General features: G+C 47.4%; 1 protein-coding gene across 1 annotated transcript in view; it reads right to left on the bottom strand.

Annotated features, from left to right (window-relative positions):
- The window catches only part of MYO18B (myosin XVIIIB), a 232,537-nt gene that overhangs the window by 22,314 nt on the left and 186,930 nt on the right, over positions 1-23,293 (bottom strand). Inside the window, exons 39-41 of the mRNA XM_032395173.1 lie at positions 14,943-15,073; positions 4,520-4,561; positions 3,026-3,163 (exon numbers count right to left, since the gene is read on the bottom strand). Of these exons, the coding sequence (XP_032251064.1) occupies positions 3,026-3,163; positions 4,520-4,561; positions 14,943-15,073 (311 nt within the window). The remainder of the gene's footprint in view (positions 1-3,025; positions 3,164-4,519; positions 4,562-14,942; positions 15,074-23,293) is intronic.

Below are 23,293 nucleotides of genomic sequence, written 5' to 3'. Positions count from 1 at the left end.
ACCCCATCTGCAGCTCCTTCCTCCATTGAAGTCTTGAACCCCTCCAAGTCCTCCACGAAGGTTGGGTCGACCTCTTCCACACTCTGTTAACATTGCTATTTTGACCTCTCCCGTGAATCAGGAATGTTCTTAGTGTTATCTAGAATGGTTAACCCTTTCCAGAAGCTTTCCAATTTACTTTGCCCAGACCCATCAGAGGACGCACTATCTACAGCAGCTCGAGCCTTTCAAATGTATTTCTTAAATAATAAGACCTGAAAGTTGAAATGACTCCTTGGTCCCTGGGCGGCAGAATGGATGCTGTGTTAGCAGGCATGAAAACAACATTAATCTCGAACATCTCCACGCCATCCAAGCTCCTGGATGACCAGGTGCACTGCCAATGAGCAGCGATATTCTGAAAGGCATCTCTTTTTTTCTGAGCAGCAGGTCTCAACAGTGGGCCTAAGATCTTCAGTAAACTTGTGATGTAAACAGATGTGTTGTCACCCAGGCTTTGTTATCCCATTTACAGAGCACGGGCGGAGTAGATTTAGGATCATGCTTCAGGGCCCTAGGATTTTCAGAATGGTAAGTGGCTTCCACTCAGAGACACCAGCTGCATTAGCCCCTCACAAGAGAGTCAGCCTATCCTTTGAAGCTTTGAAGCCAGGCATTGACTTTTCCTCTGTAGCTATGAAAGTCCTCCGATAGTAGGTTCTTACATCAACCCTGAAAATCATTGTTTGATGTAGCCACCTTCATGGATGAGCTTAGCTGGGTCTTCTGGAGAACTTGCTGCAGCTTCTACACGAGCACCTGCTGCTTCACCTTGCACTTCTGTGTTATGGAGATGGCTTCTTTCCTTAAACCTCGTGAACCAACCTCGGCTAGTTTCAGACATTCCTTCTGCAGCCTCCTCACCTCACCATTCAGCCTTCACAGAATGGAAGGGAGTTAGGGCCTTGCTCTGGGTTCGGCTCTGGCTTCAGGGAGTGTTGTGCCAGGTTTGACCTTCCATCCAGACCACGCATATTTTCTCCAGATCAGCAAGAAGGCTGTTTTCTTTCCTTATCATTCATGTGTTCCCTGGAGTAGCACTTGTCATTTCCTTCAAGATCTCTTGCTTTGTGTCCACGATGTGGCTAAGTGTTTGGCACAAGGGGCCCAGGTTTTAGCCCCTCTGAGCTTTCAATGTGCCTTCCTCACTACGCTGAATCGTTTCTAGCTTTTGATTTAAAATGAGTGGCGTGTGACTTTTCCTTTTCCTTGGACACTTAGAGGCCACTGTAGGGTTATTAATGGGCCTAATTTCAATATTGTTATGACTCAGGGAATAGAGAGGCAGGAGGAGAGGGAGAGAGACGGGGGAATGGCTGGTCAGTGGAGCATTCATAACACACACATTTGTGGATTAAGTTCACTGTCTTACATGGACATGTTATCCGTGGTGCCCCAGAATAATGACAATAGTACCATCAAAGATCATTGATCACAGGTCACCATAACAAATATAATAGTAAGGAGAAAGTTTGAAATATTGCAAGAATTACCAAGATGTGACACAGAAAGACAGAGCAAATGCTGTTGGATAAATGACACTGATCGACTTGCTTGACAAACCTCCGATTTTTAAGAAATGCACTCTCTGTCCGTACACTACGGTGAACACAATACAGCGAGGTATGCCTGTCCAATTGTTAATTATGAAACTCAGATTTTATGTTAATGAGCATTCCCATCATGCTATGGCCACCACCAGTGCTGTTTTTGCGGCCTTCTACACTGGCTGATGGAGAAAAACAGGGGTATGTATTTATCAGGAAAGAAAAAGTCCTCATCCTTTGGGGTTCACAGAGGAGGTGGCTCTTTCTCCATACAGGTCTTTGTTTTTAATTAAGAGCAGTAATCAGATAATCTTGCTTTAATTAACTCCCCAATGCATCCCCACTCTTGGAGTCTCTCTTTGATATTTTCAACATCAAATTTTTCAGCCTAAGATTATCTGCAGGCATGTGTCAGACATTTGCCATTTGCTGAATATGCCCAAAAGGTTAGCGTGAACTTCCACCCCCTTCTTTTTGTAGAGATGTTTCCATGCCCTGCCCCTTCAGAGCAAACACATTTCAAGTCAGGAAGGGGTTGTCTGAGTTTGCCCCTTGAGTCTGGGACTTTTCTTTATCACATTGGTTCTTCTGTTATCACAAAAGCAGTGTGCATTTCATCTTAATTACGCATCTGCTTAATCCATAATTTCTGATTTATGGCCATTAGCTCCTAATTACAAGAGGGCCGCCCTTGAAAAGGAAAATGAAATGAGCTGAGAGAAACGAAGCTGGCTGAAAAACAAGAGCGAAGATGGATTTAAATCCTAAACTAAGAGTGGATCCCAAGGCCCGGTTGTCAGAGGAACCTATTGTTGGCAATCCTACAGATTTGCAAGAGTTTCATCTCAGGCTGTAACTGAATCCATCTCTCTCCGTGGTGGGGAAAATATAAAACCTTGACATTCAGAACAAAGCTAAAATCTCTGAGGGAGAAATCATCCAGCCTAACTGTCTCGATACTGATTCACCATTAAAAAAACCCCCAAATACAGAAATGCCTAAGTGAATATGTTTACAAAAGAAACATTTAAATCCAGAACAATCTGTAAGTGGGAGACAAGTAGGACTTGCTTTAGATAGAAGGCAACTATAATAAATCCATAGTTATTTTAAAAATGTTCACCACATGCTATTTAAAAATCATCTGGAGAACCATGCTTTAGGGAGGGCTGCATTAGAGCCTCATCATTTCAACTGTTCAGAGCAGTAAACAGAATTATATTTCCTGTTGCACAGATGAGGAAATGAAGGCTCAGAGAAGACAACTGACCTGTCTAAAGTCATTCAGCTAAGAAGTGGCAGGGTCATAGCTCACACTGTCCAAGGCCATGCTTGACCTTGCCTTAGCTGGAGAAAATGGAAGACGTGAACAACAACCTTCAAAGTATGAGATTCTTCAAGCTACCGGCATTCCAGAGGCAGCAGGGACATACTCTTACCTGGAGCTGAGGATGTGGCTGCTGCTGGCTGACTGTCGAGAAGGGGTCCTCATAGTATCTGTGGCCAGGGACAGAGTACAGCTCAACCAGGACTGCACACTGCCTTCTGGCTGGGAGCTGAGGAGGGAGATGTTATCTCTAGAACCAGAAGACAGGATGCTATCAGCACGATGACAACCACAGTAACAGCAATAACTAGATATTCACCCCTAAGCATAAGCCAGGCTTGTGCTGAGTGCTATACATGCATAACCTCAATCAGTGCTCACAATAGCATCCCCGAGAGATGGAAGCCAGTGCCGTCCCCATTATATAGATGAGAGTAATGGAATTTGAGGAGGCCAACTTGGTTCTTGCCAAGGTCACCCACTTAGTCAGTCATGAAGTTGGGATGCAAACTCAGGTCTCTCTGATTCCAATGCCCATGCTACTAACCTTTGGCCTTCTTTGGGGAGGTAAATACTCTGATACAGATGTTGAGGCAACTCTGATTTGAGAGTAAAATTTGGCACTGAATTTTATACCAAATGATATGTCCATGAAATATGTCAAGTGTGAAGGTCTTAACTCTTTGCCTGCCTTAACCAGAACATCTTTGTAGACATAGACTTTACTTTTATGTCCCCTAATTCTGAAATTAGGCCTTGTGTGGGCCTGTCATTGATGTAGGTACTCAATGATTATTTTACTTGCAGGTTTATACTCATTCAACTGTATCTATTGATATCTATATCAATATTGATATCTGTATCTATATCTATCCATATTTGTGTCTGTCTATAAATTCATTTGCTTGTTTATAGAATACTCTATGCCAGGAACCATGAGAATGAGCTATAAACATGAACCCAACATTGATCCTATCCTCAAGACTCTGTCTTAGCAGAGTATGCATCTATAGAAATAACCACAAAATAAAGGAGAAAATTATCAATGCCATAGAAAGGGACAGAAAGTAGAGGAGAATAAGGAAGGAGCATTGCTTTGCTTCTTGGAGACATAAGGGAAGGCATTAAGTAATGATAGTTGAGCCACAACGTGTTTGAAGGTTAAGGCTTGACCATGCAGGGCCTGGAGAAAGGAATTTGAGCTGGAAGGAACAGCATACACATAGGTATGGAGTTGGAAAGGGGCAGGGCACAGATGATATGAAAAGTAGGAGTCCCAGGTAGAGAGGGAGGTAAGAGTCAGATATGTGTGGGGCTCAAATGTCAGTCTAAAAAGTCTGCTCTGAGGCAACAGGGAACCACTGAAGGTATTTGAGGGGGATGGTGGCATGATAAGTCATGGGCTTCTCTCTGTCTAAAAGAAGTTGCACCATTCAATAACATGTCCCCAGTGCCATGTGTTATGACCATGGAGTCCAAGCAATCATGGGCATTGCTAGTAAGTCTCCAAGGGGGTGTGGATGTTCCCTCTGCAGACTGGACACAGAGCCAAGGGCTGGTTCTTGACTTCAACGTCAACTGCTCAGCGTTCTCGGGGTTAACTTACGTCTCTTTTCTGCCACTGCTGCAGTCCACTGCCGTCTGGACACTAAAGGAGACACAAGAAAGAGCCTGTCACCCTTGTGCTACCAGGGGAAGAATGTGGTCTTTGGTGTCAGACCAACTTGGGTTTGAGTCCCACTTCCTTTGCCGCTGTGTGAGCTCAGGCAGGTCGCTTGCCTTCTCCAACCCTCCGTGCTCCTTTGTAAAATGTGGTTACGAGCGGGGCTGAGTGGTGGAGCAGATGCTTCCTGTGAAGCGAGATAACCCCTATCAAGATCTCGGCATGGTTCTTGACAAATAAATAGTGTTGCTTAAAAGGCAACAACCATTATCACTGCTCTTGCTTTAGGACAACTGGTACTGCTATTATTAACAGCGTCATTACTGTCAATGGAAATGCGTTTGTTTTATGTTCTTTGTGAGTGCTTGTGAATCAGACAAGAGGGCAGGAGGCCAGCTTTCCAGGGCATTCTGGGAAACTCCGAGACTAATTACAGGAGTAGCTATTCTGGAGGGAGGATCCCTTCATTCAACAAGTACGCTTTCCATGCGATCTCATCTAACCATCCCGCCTAGGTCCATTTAGTGAATAAGGAAACTGGCACCCTTGTTCAAGGTCACGCAGCACTGAGTCCCAGATCTGTAAGAGCTATTAACCTCATGCTCGTAACCAGAAGGTGGTTGCCCAGTGTGCGGGTGGAGACAGCCAAACCATGACCCCAGATATCTGAGACCCTATTTAAACCCTGGGTTCACAGGCCAGGGCCTCCCAGCTTTTTTCTTTGTGTGGAATCTGGGAAATTCCTTCCTTAGAAAACCCAGTCGCTTCTCCGAGGGATGTACCTCTGGCTCCTTGGTCCCTACCCTCAAGGGCCAGTCAGTCTGGGGGCTTCTATTCACACCTGTCTGTCTCCACCAGGACCGCAAGAGCCCCTCATGAACCAAGAACATGTCTTATTCATCCCTTTGGCCCCAGGGCTCAGGCCAGACCAGAAATTCTCTCAGACAATGCTTTGTGAATTCAATGAACTTCAGTCATTGACCAAATCCAACCTACAGATGTTTCTTTTATGAATAAAGTTTTATTAAAACAGAGCCACACTGACTCATTTCCATTTTGCCCATGACGGTTTTTGCTCTACACTAGCAGAGTAGTGGCAAGAAAGATCAGAGGGCCCCCAAAGCCTAACATACTTACTCTCTAGGCTTTTAAAGAAAAGTCTGCTGTGACTTCTCCAGTGTCACGAGAGCAGCTTTTGTGAATGACCCTAGGAGAGGAAGAATAGCAACCCCCAGAGATGTCAATGTCCTAATCCTCGATCCCAAGATCCTTAGGTCCCTGTGGCTGGCTCTGATGATGGAAGTATCACAAGCCAAGGTGTGTTAGTACCCTCCACCAATGGGAAAAGGGAAGGAAATGCATGCTCCCCCTAGAGGCTCCAGAAGGAACACAGCCCTTCTGACACCTTAATTAGGCCAGGGAGATCCTCCTTGGGCTTCTAATCGACAGAACTATAAGATAATAAAATCTGTGTTGGTTTAAGACATGAAGTTTGTAACCACTTGCTATGGTGCCAATAAAAAAAAAAAAACCCACAATAGGACAAAAGTGTCTTTGGTGAGTGACCCTGAATCTTCTTGGGGATCTATATACAAAGTGTTGATGTAGCTTTTAACCAACTACTTAAAAACACCACTTTGTGAACTGAAGCGGTCCACATGAGTAGATCAAACTCTAATCCTGCTAGAGTCCTGAGTCTTTCTATGGCTCTGCTGGGCAAGGGTTGTGGATAGAATAAGAGACGGAGAGAAAAGGCAACCAAATCCTAGAGGCCTCGCTGGGTGGCCTGACCCCGCCCCCCTTCCCTGCCTGGGATCTCAGTTTCCCCATCTGTGAACTAATGGAGTTTGGGCCAGTGAGCTGAGGCCTGGTCCAGCTTAGATACTTGATGATTATATACACTGGAAAGGGTGCACTTGTGGTTAAAGCAGGAGTCCTGGGGCTTATTTCTGAGAATCTTTTATAAAGACTATAGAACTTCCACTTCTGCTTCTCCGAATGAACAAGCACTGACTCAAACTTTAGCCCAATACCTGAGAATTCACGGTATCATCTAGACCTCAGGCCTGGACAACCCCTCCCTTGAACTCCTGGTACACAGGACCCAGGCTAAGGACACTGGTTCCAGTGAAGCCAGAGAAGCTAAGGATGTGGTAGACAAGGCAACCTCAGAAGCAGACGGGTTCCAGGGAATAAGGTTAAATCTTCTAGAATGTTGATTGAAAGAAAACAAAAAACAAAAAACCTGAAGACACCTGTGGCCCAAGCCATTGAGTTGTAAATGGTGTGTCATAATAGAGAGGCTTAGTTATACTCGAAACAAGTTTCCTCATGGCCACAGGCTGGGAGGATAGGCAAAGCCTGGCTGCAGCAGGGGTGGGATTTGGGGCATGTTGTGTGGGGGAGTGCTTCAGGCCCATTTCCCACCCCAGGATTCCAGGACTCTGGATTAAAAGAGGCTGCGCTCACAGGTCCTAGAGGGTGTCCAGGCAACCTAACATCTTCATAATCCTAAGGCAACTTGCCTTGAGCTCTGCAGGAAGCAATCTCTCTGACATACTTCATTTGACTGAACAACAATCTTTAATGGAACCCAGCCCAGGAAAGTCTTTATAGGAGAAGATCACTAATCAAAACACGTGCTGGTGTTCATTCGTGACCACTAGTTACCCTTGCCGATTCCATGTGTGTGAGCCCCATGGCTGAAGTGAGCATTTAAATCTGTCCCCTTCTGAAAGGACTCTCCCCTCACCCCAGACTAAAGAGGCATTTACTTCAAGACGTCTCCTCTCCATTCCTTCTCCACTTCATGCTGTCCACCCTGCTGTGTGCCCCGAAGGCTGATCTAGACAGGCCACATCCATGGGCTCCCTGCCCCGTGGCTTCCCCTTGGGTGTGGCCACTAGGGAACTCAGATGGCCACTGGAGGGGAGGAAGGAAGAGAGGAAGCTGGAGTATTTATTCTCTTAGAATTCTCCCTACTGCTTCTCCAGCCCTCAACCAAAAGCCAGAGCTTCTCCTGCCTGGCAGCCCTCCCTATATGCTCCCAGGCATGACTACGAGCCCCTGGGTGCTGTACCATCCCTGGTGCTTCCCTACACAGGGCCCATAGCTTTGCAAATAGTCCCTTTATTAGACTCCCTCCTTTGGGACGAGCCTCAGGCTCCTGCCAGACTCTGACTATTACAATAGCTAATCTCAGTGCTGGTTTCTGCCTTAACAGAAAGCACTGGGTTTTCCGAGCCAATGCTTGTTTTTTTTTAATGAGAAATAAGCAGGCAGCAGGCGTGACCCATCACCGCTGTATCAACGACGATTATACCCTTTATCACCCTGTGAGGGAAAAAATGGTGAAGAATCTAAAGAAGCAATCTTGTAAGAGCATAAGATTATCAGCAATCCTTATAAGTACCTTCCAAGCCCATGACTCCGGAAGAGAACCAGCCATAAGAAATAAAAAGATACCGGTATGGATGCTTATTGAAAATAATCCTATATTTTTATAGGCATTTTAATCTGTGCACTGGTTGCTTTCGCCTGTGAACCCATGTCACTGAATTTTCACAGAACTGCTGAGGTTAAAGTCAAGGTCTGCTACGCATTCTGCTTGTCAACTTCTGATCAATTACCATCCAGGCCAAGGGGGGGTGTCCGGTCTGCGCCCCATACTACCCGCCATCCTGGAAGGTCTCAACAAAACAGAGTATGTTTAAAATAAAGAGGCTGGGTTGAGGAGAGCTTCTGGAAACTTTACGGTCTGAGAAATTGCACAAGGCACTTAACGGCTTCACCCTGCAGTGGTCTACACCTTGGAGGTGGGGGGAGGGGAAAGGCTTTCAGGCAGAAGCAGGAGTTTTTTTCTTTGTGGTCCTGGGACTCATTGAACCAAATGGGAGACCTCACAGGGGTTCCCAAGGGGTCAGGAAGAGAGCTGGAGTAGGGAGTAGGGAGACTTGACCCTGAACCTTCATCTCTGCACTCCATCCTAAGCTAAACTTTTCTATAGGAGTTTGTGCACTTAAGAGGGAATTCAAAATCCACTGACCCTTTTACCCTATGAAGAAAGAGTCTTTGGGCTGCAAGCGCCATGTTTGCCTATTTCTTACTGTTACCTCCTGTCTGAACATGGAAGTTGAAAGGGCACCTGGGTGGCTCAGTCGGTTAAGCGTCTGCCTTCAGCTCAGGTCATGATCCCGGAGTCTCGGGATCGAGTCCCACATCGGGCTCCCTGCTCAGTGGGGAGCCTGCTTCCTCCTTCTGCCCTTCACCCACTCATGCTCTCTCTCTCTCTTAAATAAATAAATAAATAAAATATTCAAAAACAAAACATGGAAGGTGAATATCGATGGTGATGATGGTGGTGGCAATGATGAGGATTTTAATGTGTTGGCTGGGCCAGCAGAGGCCCAGGAAGGACAGATGACCTGGTCCAGATCTATTGGTTGGTGCAGCCAGGACAGAACCCTGTCTCCTGACCTATCAGTGGTTCTTTCTCTCACTTTTGGTGCATGTGGCTTTGAAAGAACTTGTGCCAGGCATTGGTGGACAGGGGCTTGCTGATAGGCAAGGTAATTAATTAGATGTCTTCTGTTGTATTCTTTTAGCACGAGTCTTTGTCAGAAAATTCCAATCTAAATGCACACATTGCCTGGGAAGTAACAAGAATGCGCTGGCCCCTGTCACAGTGACGGACACATGTGCTCCGGCGTGACAGGCCAGTTAACTACTTGGTGGAGAATGAAGACCTTCACAAGAGAAAGGGGGAAGTAGGGGCCCATGGGACATGACAGCAGAGCCTGCTCATTGGAAGTGTGGGAGGTGGGGTCGGCCTGGAGACCATCATGGACCCATCACTTGCTGGGTGAACCCAAGCCAACTCCTTGACTTCTCTGACTCTAGTGTCCTGGTCCATAAAATGGGTACCAACCTCAAAAGTTGTGAGAACAACGTCTGCAAAACAAGTAGGTTGCGTAGCCTGGCACCAAGTCAGTCCTCAGCAGGGAGTACCTCTCATCCCAATCACCATCATTTCCCACAAGGCAAGAGTGGATAAAACAGGCTGGAGCCCTGACTCCCCATGAACCCCATTAGCTGGGTATCCAGGCCTCCCAAGCTGGAAGGACCCTTGGAAAGCCAGATGGCTTCTGGGATGTCATTTAAACGTGTGCTATCCTGCACCAGGGCCCCATTTTGTCATTGGGAATGGGGCATCAACCTTCTAGAATAATGGAGAGATGCTTTAAGCTGTTCCCCCCAGGCCTGGGGCATGCTTATTACTCAAGGGGGCGGGAGGGAGCTCACAGGGTGCAAATTAGAAGGTAGGGAGTTTTAGGAAAGGGAATGTGAGCAGTTCCAAAGCCTGCCTTCCTATGTAGCAAGAAGCTTTACAGTCTGGCCAGAACCTGGGCCTACTGCTAAATAAATCAACTCAGAATGACGTGGCAACTGCCACGTGTAGTGAGGCCCACATCTTCCTACTTATCCTACTGCAACCTAATTTTAGCCCAGTTAACAGGAGGTATGTTGAGAAACATACAACTTACACGCAACACTGACAGAAGACACCTTTCTAGAGCATTCGTCTCTGACCAGGCCAGCTGGAATTGATACACTCTCCGCTGACCTAGGAGTCAGAGGTTGTCCATTGACCTCTCCACACATTCCCCCTTCCCCGCACCCCAAACCCCCAGAAAGGTGACAGGCAGAGCAGCTGCAGACCCTGGGCCAGGAGTAGATGGGGCTGTCAGCTGATGCATCCCTCCCTCCATGAGTAATGAGTGTGCTCCGGACCCCGGGGGACCAGCTTAAAGCATTTCCCCATTAATCTGCGAAGGTTGACGCCATGATCTAAGGCACAACACAGAGCCCGAGTGCAGGATGGCACGTGTTTAAATGCCGCCGCCCGGGCCACCTGGCTTTCTGAGCACGTAACCGCGATTCTAGCCTTGGAAGGCCTGTTACGCTCGGATCTAATTCCCAACATGGGGAAATGCGACTTTTCATAATTTGAACAAGCCTCTTAAAGAACCTTACCTCCAGCAGAAGCACCACACACACACACTCTCTCTCTCTCTCCCCTCAGGGTGGGTGTGAATCCTAATTGAGAGCTCAGTTTGGAGAGGTACCAAGCCAAATCCCTCGGGCTCCCATCCAAACCGCGGACGTACCCCAGGTGATGAGACAATTAAGCAGGAAGTACAGTGCAGAGACGTCAAGAGGGGAAGAGGACAGGGTGGTACCGGGGTAGGACCTGGGGCTCTGCTCCGGACGGCGTCTCTGTGGCCTAGCAAGGCATGCATTTCCTTTTATTGCTGATAATCAGTTTAATTGCAGCGTGACCAGAGAACAAGGTTTGTGCAATATTAATTCTTCGAAATGTGTCGAGACTTCTTTGTGGGCAATTCTCCCCCTGGTCTCCCCGCTATTCCTGTGCTACAGGTGAAATCTCGGCTCTGCCTCTCTTTCAAACCCAAGTAACAGGGCAGAGAGTCAGGACCAAGTCCTACTGGGACAGAAGATCATGAAAATGCAGACAGGAAGCTGGGGTTCAGAGGGGATTCCCGGGGATCCAGGGTATGGAGCTCAGAAAAGGTGGATGGGTATGCACAGAGCGGAAAGAGAGAAAGTACCTCCTACCAAGAGGTGAGGGTGAGGCGGGTCCCTTTAAGGCTCTAGAGGAGCCCCTATGAGCTGAGACTGGAGTGATACCTATAACCCTCTGTGACCCCAGCACTGGGACCTCACTTTCCGGGCGAGAATGCGCTCCCTGCTCCTGTCACACCTTCTCTCCAGCCTCTATCCACACCTCCAAGCACAGGTCCTCTGCCTCTTTCCTATTTTGTTATTTTGATAACTTTCATTTATTTCATTGATAACTTTCATGTATCAGAAAAGCAACCTGAACACCCCCAAAACAAAGAATCCAATTGAAAGTAGGCAGAAGACATGAACAGACATTTCTCCAGAGAAGACATACAAATGGCCAACAGACACATGAAAAGATGCTCAACATCACTCAGCATCAGGAAATGCAAATCAAGACCGCAATGAGCTATCATCTCAACCTGTCACAATGGCTAAAATCAAAAGCACAAGAAACAAGTGTTGGCAAGGATGTGGAGAAAAAGGAATCCTCATGCACTGTTGGTGCAGCCACCGTGGAAAACAGTATGGAGGGTCCTCAAAAAATTAAAACTAGAACTACCCTATGATCCAGTAATCTCCCTACTGGGTATTTACCCAAAGAATATGAAAACATCAATTTGAAGGGATACATTCACCCCTATGTTTATGGCAGCATTATCTACAATAGCCAAATTCTGGAAGTAACCCAAGTGTCCATCAATAGACAATGGATAAAGAAGATTTAGTACACACACACACACACACACACACACACACACAGAGGAATATTATTCAGCCATCAAAAAGAATGAAATTTTGCCATTTGCAATGATGTGGATGGAGCTAGAGACTATTACACTAAGTGGAATAAGTCAGCCAAAGAAAGACAAATAACATATGATCTCACTCATACGTGGAATTGAAAAAACAAAACAAATGAGCAAATGGAAAAAAGAAGAGAGAGAGGCAAACCAAGAAACAGACTCTTACCTCTAGAGAACAGATGGCTACCAGAGGGAAGAAGGGCAGGGGGATGGCTGAAACAGGGATTAAGAGTACACTTATCATGATGAGCACTGAATAATGTATAGAATCATTCAATCACGGTATTGTACACTGGAAACTAATATAACACTGTATGTTAACAATACTGGAATTAAAATAAAAACTTGAAGAAAAAAAAAGAAAAGCTGGGCACATGGATGGCTCAGTCGGTTAAATGTCTGACTCTTGGTTTTGGCTCAGGTCATGATCTCAGGGTCGTGGGATTGAGCCCTGCATCAGGCTCCGCGCTGAACATGGAGCCTGCTTAAGCTTCTCTCTCTCCCTCTGCCCCTCCCCCTCCCAGCTTGGGCTCTCTCTCTAAAAAAAAAAGGAAAAGAAAAGCAATCTCTGGCTATGCAAGTAAAAATGGTTCCAAAGTTTTGCTCACTGGTTAAAAAAAAAAAAATACGAGTATATATAACCATTAATTCTCACTATAATTAATGCAAAAGTGCTAATGTCTTTAATAATGGAAGATCCAGCCCCAGCATCAAGTGGGTAATATTGAAAATAGGGTTTATAATTACAGATGTGAGTTTTGTCAGGACTCTAATAAGACTGCAGGGAGGGCGGCACACGGGACATCCTAAATGTAATCATGACCCAGGAAGCAGGTGCAACACCAGTATTTGCCATTTCACCAAAATTTGGTCGCCGTGCAAATTAGCAGGGCATGGTGGCGGTACTTAGAATTGTGCGTGGAAGCTATTTTTGCACAAATTGAGATTTCTTAGATGAAGCCCTTTGTTTAAAGGCAAGGACATGGAGAGCCCACTGGGTCTCCATCTGACTGATGCTGAGCATGAACATCTTCACGGGAAAGTTTGAGGTTACACATCTCTGAGCAACTTATGACCAGCCCAGAACCGCATCAAGGAAAGGATGTGTTTACATTATAAAATCAGGGGTCTAAAGTCCATAACTTAGGGGCACCTGTGGGTGGCTCAGTCAGTTAAGTGACTGACTCTGGCTTCAGCTCAGGTTGTGATCTCGGGGTCATGACATCGAGCCCCACATTGGGCTCAACCCTTAGTGCAGAGTCTGCTTAGGACTCTCTCTCTCCCTCTCCCTCTGCCCCTTCACCCTGTTCACTTTCTCTCTCTGAAATAAATTATCTTAAAAAAAATTAAAAAATAAAGTCCATAACTTATATGAGCAAAATATCCTAAAGAGGACCCTAGTGTAGCTAGGACTGTGTGTGTATGTTCACTGCAGAAATTTTAGAATATATAGAGCTTATAAAATATATAAGCTTGAAGAAAACAAAAATTTAGGTCAGCAGTAATGCCTTCCATCGGTATTAGAATGTTGGTGTGTTTCCTTCCAGGCTTTTTTTCCTTGACCAGGCATGGTCAGCTCTACCCGTTCTTCCCACTGGCTAACCCACAGCTAACTTGCAACACTATTTCCCTCACCGCCCATCTCCAGCCCACGCCTCTTGCGTGTCAGCAGCTGGCCCCTTCTTCACCTTATTAAGGGGGTGTGACAGGCAAAGGTCTAGGGTAGGAAACTCAGCAGCCCTGGGTTCTCACCCGGTGCACGATGCTAATTTGCTATGTGGCCTTGAACCTCTCTCAGGGTCCTCGTGGAAGTGGAGAGGGTTGCACTCATGGTCTGATATTGGACTCTTCTGGCTGCAACACGAATCATCCCGCACAGAGACAAAGACCAAGAGGGAGCGGTGGCCGATGCAGCCCACGCAGGTGTGTGTAGGGACAGAGTCACATCTGAAGGTTAGGTTAAGGCACCCTGTTTCTTACCAAAGCAATGCTCTCCCTGCTGCCTGGGCTTCATGGCAGAGGCTGGGATGGGGACAGAGAACTGCAGCCAGACAGACAGCTGTGGTTTCCAGAGAAGTAACATGCCAAGGTTACAAAGGCAGCTCTGGGGAACAGGACTATGGGCCACCTGCAGGGGTTGGACAGCCCGGGCCCATGTGCCCACCTGTGACGCCTCAAACTCCCTCCAGGTGAGCAGCCCACCCATGGCCTGTGGCAGCTCGAGACTTGAGTGGAGATGGTAGGAAGCAACCTGTCTTCTGAGAAAGGAGAGAAGCCCTGACATTGAATTTGAGTGGTCTGGCCCATCACCAGCTGTCTAATCTTGTATCTCTGAATCAGCTCTTGCCTCTGTGAAGAGATACCCATTATGTGCACAAACACAGCTTACATCCTGACAGCTCATGTGCACTCCCGGCACTGTTCTAAGTGGTGTCCATCTGGTACCTCATTTGACTCTTACTGACAACCCTACGAGGTAGGCAGTGGGTTGAGCACACGAAAGGTCAATCTGCACATCCAAAGTCAAAATAGAGCAGTTTGTTGTGGTTGGTCCAAAGTATTAGGTCCGCTTTGTATGTGAGGGAATTGGACCCAGATCGGACATGTAACTTGCCCACAATCACAATCGGCAGCCCACTTTGCAAGCACTCCCCAACTGCCTCCCCAAAGGCTCGGAGAGCTAGGCTAGGTGTTTTTAGTGGCAACAAGGAGATGCTGACACCAGAGGGGAAGCAAACGTCCTGTCCCTCCTCATGCAAGCCAGCCAGTTATCCATCCTACCACTAAACACATCTGGGTCTCCCCGCAGATGTGGCCCCCAGACCCAGGAGCGGGAGTTCTGTCCACCAAAGACTGTAGAATGCTCCAGGGCAGAGTCCACCTGCTGCACCCAGCCGCACCTGGCCCCCATAGGTTACCTCTCCGTGTCACTGTCGCTGGACGCCACCTCCTCTAAGGCTGCCTGCAGGTCGGCAATCCGCCGGATGGACGTCTCCAGGTCTGTCTGGAGGGTCTGTCTCACCGCTGCGAGCTCCTCCACGTACTTCTCCTGGAGGCAGAGACCACAAGCACACATTGGCCTTGGACAAGAACTCACCCACCTGCCAGAGCTTCTGGGGAGGAGACACACCCTAGGCTGAGCCTAGTGTTCACTGAGCACCTAGTATGTAGAGGGCACCCCTTGAGGTATCCTCTCTATACAGATGGGCTTACAGACCCTCAGACAGATGTTTTGAATTTTATAGAGGATATGGATGTTTTGGGGGCCAGGAGGGCATGGCCCACAGACAGAGCTCCCTCGCCCACACTGGGAGGTCTCAGCCCAGTGTGTCTGACCCCAGAGCTATGCTCTGAACCTGCACCACCCACTTTGCACCAGGCAGTACACCTTGGACGGATGAGTAAATGTACGGACCAATTACTGTTTCCCAGAACAGTCACAGAGGCTGGTTCTGGAAGCTTCGTCTGCCTCACAGATGGATCTGGAGTGGAGATCAGTTGGGTGTGGGGGGGAGGCAGACAAGAATGGTTCCCTTTTAACTCTGCATGCCGACTCCCCCAACTTTGAATCCTCAGAGGCAGCAAAGGCAAAGATGGACAAGCCAGAGGGCTCCTCCCAGAGCAAACAGGTCACTGCCATTTACTGAGATCTTTCTGTACCTGGCACTGTGTTGAGCGTCTTACCCTGATGACCTCCCTCACTGCTCGAAAGCTTGGCAGAAGGGTCACTATTATTACTCCCATTTTGTAGATGAGACACTGAGGCCCGGGGAAGCAAAGGCTTAATGGTGGTGTTGGCACTCCAGCTTGGTGCTTCTGACTACCCTCTGAGGTTTCATCCCTCTCTCCTCTGATCTTGTCCTAATTGGATTCTGTCCAGACTCTGGAAAACCTCTGATTTCCATTTGCAGCATATGTCATCCACCCCCACCCTTTATCACAATGATTATCAACTGAGGGTGATTTTGCCAGCCCCCCCTCCCCAGCCCAGGAGACACTGAGCAATGCCTAGAGACATTTTTTGTTGTCACAGTTTGTCGGGGGGCGGGGTGTGCTGCAGGTAGAGGCAGGAATGGTGCCCCACATCCTACAATGCACAGGACGGCCCCCTCCACAGAGAATGGCCTCACCCAAATGTCCGTAGTGCCCAGTCTGAGAAACCTCAGCTTGAACCTAGAATCCCACCTGCTGGGAATTAATCCTACAGGGAAGCAATCAAAAGGCAGAGTAAGGTCTGTACCAGAGGATGCTTGGAGCAGTGGGATGGAGGACAGGGAGAAGCTGAAAGCAGCCTCATCATCCAGCAACTGGGAATACTTAGGGGGATCACAGCGTGTTTCTTTGATGCCATTAGGCAGACATTAACATTTGAAGTAAGGATTGCAGCAGCGTGGAATGCTTCTGTGGAATAATGTTAAGCAAACGGAATAGAACAGGAAATATCATGCCCCTATCTATCTGCAAATAACACACATACAATTGGAAAAACACTTAGGAAGCTGGTGATATTTATAGATGAGGAAGAAGGGGGGGATTATGGATAAAATTTTTCTTTTAAGCCATTCTAATTATGTAAGGATTACTTGTTGACTGTTTTTATTTATTTATTTTAAAGTAGGCTCCACGTTCAGCATGGAGCCCAAGACGGGGCTTGAATTCACGACCCTGAGATCAAGACCTGGGCTGAGATCAAGAGTCGGACGCTTAACTGACTGAGCCACCGAGGCGCCCCTGTTAACTGTTGCTTTAAGGAACACACATATACCAACTGCCGAGAGTGTGGAAGGGTGAAAATATAAAGATTTAGGGTCAGATCTAAGCGCCATTCCCAGCTGCCCATTTAAATCCCTAGCTGTGCAACCTGGGCTTGTTTTCTTTCTGTTGCAGATGAAGAAGTGGAGGCCAGTGAAGTCATTCGGGGCAGTAACGTGCAGAGCCTGGATTTAAAGACCGGTCTTGCCAGTGATCTTTCTGGGGCAACGTGTGTACACCCCCCAACGAAAGTCAGGGAGGACTAGGGCTGCTCCCCATTAGGGGGACACGCACAGCTCTCCCTTGCGGAGTGGCTTGTCTATTCGTGGTATTGTGGGTCTGTGCCTTTCATCTGATTTTGAGGTTTCCCAATTTTAATGAGAGAGAGAGAGCGAGCAAAGAGTGAGAAGGCTCAGGGCTGAGTGGAGCTGAGAAGCAGCAGCGTGGAGAGAGGCAGGGGGTGACGAGGAGCTGGCAGAGTGTGCTGTGGCTGATTGAAGTTACCAGCTGTGAAATCCTCATCTTGGTGCTGACAAGGTGAGAGCTGGTCCAAGGCGGGGCCCCCGGGGCAGGAGGCCAGTGGGCTGTCACAGGAAATAACACACACCGGGGGATGGCTGGGGAGGCGCTTGCCTCTGGACACTGGCATGTCAGCTCCTAAAGACACCTAGAAAAATGGCTTGGTGCAAAATCCCCAGTAGCTTAGAGGAGCACTTGTCTGAGCTCAGCTCCTTCCTAGGGCGACAGAATCGACCACAGTCTCCCAGGAGATGGGGCACCTGCGTTTTTGTAAGACACGGAGATGCTGGCTGAAGTTCACGTCCGGGCCGTTTTAGGCATGCGGTGAATGTTTATTTTGGAGCTGAAGAAAGCGAGAGCAGAGCAGCAGAATGGCCTGTGTGAGGTCATGCGGCCGGGAGAGCACAGAGCTCGGATGCGCGGCCAGATCTTGGGTTCTTGGGTAACAACTCTTTATGCCTCCTGAGCCCAGGGATGAGAAAAGAGCACCATTGTCCCCTCCAAGTTGTGCCTGGCGGAGCTTTGCCCATGCAATGTCATGCAGAGACAGCAACAAGGGCCTAAAGTCTTAGCCCTCATGGAGCCGCCTGGTGGGCAGAGGACAGGACCACCGGGGATAGGCACTGTGTCTCAGGGATGGTTGGCTCTGGGCTGGGACGAAGCAGAGGGGCAGAGGAAAGGGGAGGCTGAGACAAGTCAAATCTGTAATATTGTGAAAGACAAAGTAGCGTGCCTGGGTTCAAATCCCAGCTCTGCCCCTTACTGGCTGTGTGACCCATAGCAAGTTACTCAACCTCTCTGACCGCCAGAGAGGAAAGGCTTGGCCACCATTGCTACCATGTCATTTCTTCAGAGGAGAGTAAGGAGCAACTAGGGTGAGAAGCAGTGTATCACTGAGGTTTGCCAAGGTCACAGGCGAATAAGGACTCTGGCTCCAAAGGTTTTTCAGTGCCCCTCAGAGGAAAGACATGGATGCAACCAAGGGCAGCGTAGGGGATGAGTTAATTAGACAGAGTGAGGAGAGCTGTGAGCAAGAATACCATCCATAGATGAGGGTGTATGGACCAAGGACGGGGCCCAGGGGACTCAGATCAGGTCCAGCAGGAACACCTCAAGGAGATGGATTGGGGAAATCTAAAGTCTGTGCAATCAGCAATCAGCTAACCTTTTCTGCTTCAACTTGAAAAGCAAAGTCTGCTGATTGCAGAGACCAAGTCATTAGGGGAATGCATATGGTGCCCCAAACTGTCCCTGGGGCAGACCAAACAAGGCCGCGGCCAGAGACAGCTCAGGCAACACAGAGGAGGTCCACAAGGAGAAGGGGACACAAGGGAGGTGCCCGCTCTCCGATCTGGGAGTCTGGGGCTTTCTTCCACCCTCAAGACATGTGACTAACAATGCTTGGGTTTGAATCAGGGCTGCCATATGCAAACAGGGTTGCGTTTTGAGGCCACGTGTGAAGCTGGTCTCCTCTGTTATTCTCTCTTTAGAGACTTGAAGCATGAAGAAGTTGGGGGAGAATTTAGGATATGAAACTATTCAGATAGTAAGATGTATACAGCAGAAACCCACTAATAAATACAGCATATTCCCATGTTAATCTATAACTAGAGTAATGGTGATATACCCATTGTAATGACACACAACATATTACTATATATATTATATGTTCATTACATGTAGACATATATTTATATGCCATTCACTCACTCAATAAACATCTATTGAGCACCTACTACGTGCCAGCACCAACCTACACACAGGTCATGCAGATGAAGTCCCAACTTCTCTGGAGCTTACATTCTTACAGGGACCTAATCTCTCTGTATTGCTGGTGTTTAGAACATAGCAAGCACTCAATCTATATTTGGGGATCGAATGAATGGTGTCACTGCATGACTATACATGGTGAATGAAGGAGGGACCTGGGTCTTACATTCACGAATGCATACATAATACACACCATGCATACAGAGATAAATACAGCGAAAGTAGTGTGTATACTTCTGACCTCCCCAGCGTTGCTTAAGAGAATCATTAACCCTTGTTAAACTCCCAAGCTATTCCCCCTGGAGCACACCACGTAGAGCTGCCCGTGGGAGGTCGTTCATACCATAATTAGTGGCTGCAATTAAAATCGTCTCCTTTTATGATGTTCAATTAGAGGCTAATACTTAAAACTACTGTTTGTTTTCTTTGCCTAGGGCATCTTTAGGGGACAATGGTCTCTTGTCTGCAAATGCACAGGACGCTCCATCCTTTCGAGGTGTACCCAAGAAAATTAATTTCATGTCGTTCATATTATAGATCAGACTATCTGAAACACCCCCGAAACCTGATGAAAACTCACTTTGTCATTTTCTTCTGATTCACTAAAAATATATAGAAACTTCATGTTACAGAGGCCAGCACTAAAAAAAACTTTACACACAAATACATTTGCTAGTATAAATATATATAAATACACACGAACATGTGTGCACGTGCGTCTATTCAGATACATATGCATGAACAGTCCCGGTCTGACACGCACATATACTTAATTGATATTTATTAAATTATTACATGAATATATTTATTTCTATTTTCTCACATGGGCAGGTCCTCTGCTAAATGTATGAAATGTCTCATCTCACATGGTCTTTATAAGCCCTCAGTCAAGTGCAATACAGGGCGCCTGGGTGGCTCAGTCGTTAAGCGTCTGCCTTCGGCTCAGGTCATGGTCCCAGGGTCCTGGGATCGAGCCCCGCATCGGGCTCCCCGCTCGGCGGGAAACCTGCTTCTCCCTCTCCCACTCCCCCTGCTTGTGTTCCCTATCTCGCTGTGTCTCTATCTGTCAAATAAGTAAATAAAATCTTTAAAAAAAAAGTGCAATACAAAAACATAAAAGTAACTCAAGAACATTACAACAAAGTAATAGCAGTGTTATTATCTCTGAGTGGTGAGATATCAGGTGATTTTTGTTTCCCTTTTTATACTTGTCCAGACCTTCTGCAAAGGATATGGATGACTTTCCTGATCAGAAAGTTAAAAAATATAGGATTTTACTTCTGTCTACCCTGTCAGGAACAATCCCCTGGACCACCTGGTCAGTGCCTCCCACGGCAGCCTCATTATCCCCATTTTACAGATGAACAGGCTGAGCCTCAAAAAGGTCAAATCACTTGCCTACGGTTGCGCAGTCAAGACACAGTGATCTGCAGCCAGACCCAGGTGTCCTGACCCCAGCCCACAGCTCTTTTCTACTTTGCCTCAAATCGCTCCTGCTTTATCCAAGGATGCTTGTGTCTCCAGAGGTAGGGGCAGTTTGCCCAGAAAGAAATGAGGAGATGATGAGGAACTGCCACTGTTTCATTCAAATTGTCCCAGGGTCACTTGCCTGGGAGAAGTGAGGCTGTGGGGGAATAAAAAGCCCTGTGAACTGTGTCCTGGCCAGAGTTCAAGGCCATATTGGCAATGGAGCAAGCACTAACATGAGTGTTCAGTCTCCATCTGGGAAAGGAAAGACTTGGTGTACCCAGTAGAAAACCCAAGATTATGCATTAGATTCTCTTATTTAAGATGACAAAAGAGCCCAACCTTCAACAAAAAAGGGACTAGCGAGAAGGTGGTCATCACCATGCAAGGTCCTTTCCTCATAACCCTCCTGCAAATTAATTGTTTGATTCTATGTTTATCATGTGGTTAAGAGACACAGAGAGACTCATCAAAGATCCCAAGTTACACAGCCAGTAAGTGACACACAGATCCAAGCTCAGGCCTGCCTGTTTCCAAAGGGTCAGTCAATACCTCACAACTCCTCCCACCCTTTTTACTACACCAGTGGCAGGCATGTCCAATCGATCACTGCATAGACCCAGGCACTCTAGGGCCAGAGTCCACTGCATGAACTATCAAGCTAAGCACTTCTTTTTTTTATTTAAAGATTTTATTTATTTATTTGTGTGTGAGAGAGAGAGACAAAGAGCATGAGTGGGAGTTGGAGCAGAGGGAGAAGGAGGGAGAAGCAGGCCTCCCTGCTGAGCAGGGAGCCTGATGCGGGGCTCGAACCTGGAACTTCAGGATCATGACCTGAGCCAAAGGCAGACGCTTAACCAACTGAGCCACCCAGGCATCCCCAAGCTAAGCACTTCATCCAGTGGTCCATCTACCAGCATCAACCCCAACTCCCAACACTGCCACAATTTACTCAACCCTCCTGGACATGCCTCCTGTGTCCTCACTACTGACCATCTGTTGGTCACACAGACCAAGTCTGGTACAATATGGGAGGAGGCTATGCAGGGAGGTGAATTCAAGAGGTGGGGGATCATCGGGCACCATCTTGGAAGCTGACGAACACAGTAACACTGGCCGTTCTTCACGTATAGGCCCCATCTCAATGGACTCTACCACCCACAAAGGAAAACACCATAGCCATCCTGAACTTCCTCCCATTTCTAGAAACACATCTGTTTATAGGTTGAATTGTGTCCCCCCCCCGCCTCTCAAAATAAGTTGAAATCCTAATCCCCAGTACCCCAGAATGTTACTGTATTTGGAGACAGGGTCTTTACAGAGGTAATCAAATCAAAATAAGTTTATCAGTGGGCCCTAAGCCAATATGACTGGCGTCCTTATAAAAAGACGAGAAATGTGGAAAAAGACACAGGGGCACAGAGCCAAAACCACGTGAAGACACACAGGGAGAGGTGCCACGTGTAGACAGGAGATTGCAATGATGCATCTCCAAGCCAACGAACATCACAGATAGCCAGCAAACCACCAGAAGCTAAGAGAGATGCATGGAGCCCTTCCTTCTCCAACAGCTATGGGGGAGCACAGCCCTGCCAACACCCTGATTTCACACTTCTGGCCTCCAGAGCTGGGAAACAATTCTGTTTTTCTAAGCCACTCAGTGTGGGGCACTTTGATCCGGCAGCCCTAGCACACGGCTATAACACCATCTGATCTTTTCTTTTTCTTTGAAACGCCATTGCTTTTCTTTTCTAGTTCCGACAGGGTTCCCTATGGAGAATTTAGAAAATAAAGTGGCAAAAAAAAACCCATTAAAAATTGCCCTTAAGTCTATTACTCTTAATGACCAAGTTGGTGTAGTTCCATCCTGTGTTCATTTCCACACGTGTGTCTAGATACATCTATATAACACCCATTCAGATAAAATGGTTTTATGTTAAAGGCAGAATGGAGTTAGCCATGCAGACAAGCAGGGAAGCCCGGGATCCCCATCTCACCAGTCTGGCTTGCCCAGGATTGCCTATTATCTTGAGACAGAAGAGCTTGGGACTCCAGACACCTGCTTGCAGCCCTCCTTCTCCCTGCTCGTTTTCTTAACTAATTGTTTTAAAATGCCCCCAGCTATCACCTGAAGGTTCTTACAGCATTCTGGAAAATGAACATTTTAGGCAGCTTGGGCTGTTCAACATCGAGCTGGTGAAGATCTGGCCTGCGGAAGGTCTAGCTGTGCGTACTTGCCATGCGCTTGCACACATCACTGATGCAGCCCTGGACACACACACCATATACCAGGCCAGAGCAGGAGGCCACCTGGCCGAGGTTGCTGGGCCACTCCCTGGGTGACCGAGGCAGAACTAGAACCTAGGTCCTCTCTCCGCTGGAAAGTGAGCTCCTCTCTTTACGATTTCTGTTTCACACACTTTGGATCATGAGCCATTTTTGCCTAAACCCCCGGCCCCCACCACTTGAGCAATTAATGGTGCCATGGTGCCAATGATGAGGAGGGGGCTTTGTGATTCTTGTGGTCCTGAGTTTTCCCCAATGGGTGGGGAGTGGCAAGGGGGCACAGACTCCTCGGGCAGGCCCTAGACCCCTGTACAAGGAATGTGGTTGAGGTTCTCTCAGACCAATGGGAAGGGGACAGCCAGGGGGAGGGAGGTGATCAGGCTTCGAGGCAGGAGGGTGCAACTTGCTATGAGTGAATCACAAGGTTTGCAAGTTAAATTAAATTCAAATTTAAACAGAACAGAATAGAATAGAA

This window comes from Phoca vitulina, unplaced genomic scaffold (assembly GCF_004348235.1).
Source record: "Phoca vitulina isolate PV1807 unplaced genomic scaffold, GSC_HSeal_1.0 scaffold82, whole genome shotgun sequence".
NCBI lineage: Eukaryota > Metazoa > Chordata > Mammalia > Carnivora > Phocidae > Phoca > Phoca vitulina.
This window is presented reverse-complemented; position numbering and strand designations above follow the sequence as displayed.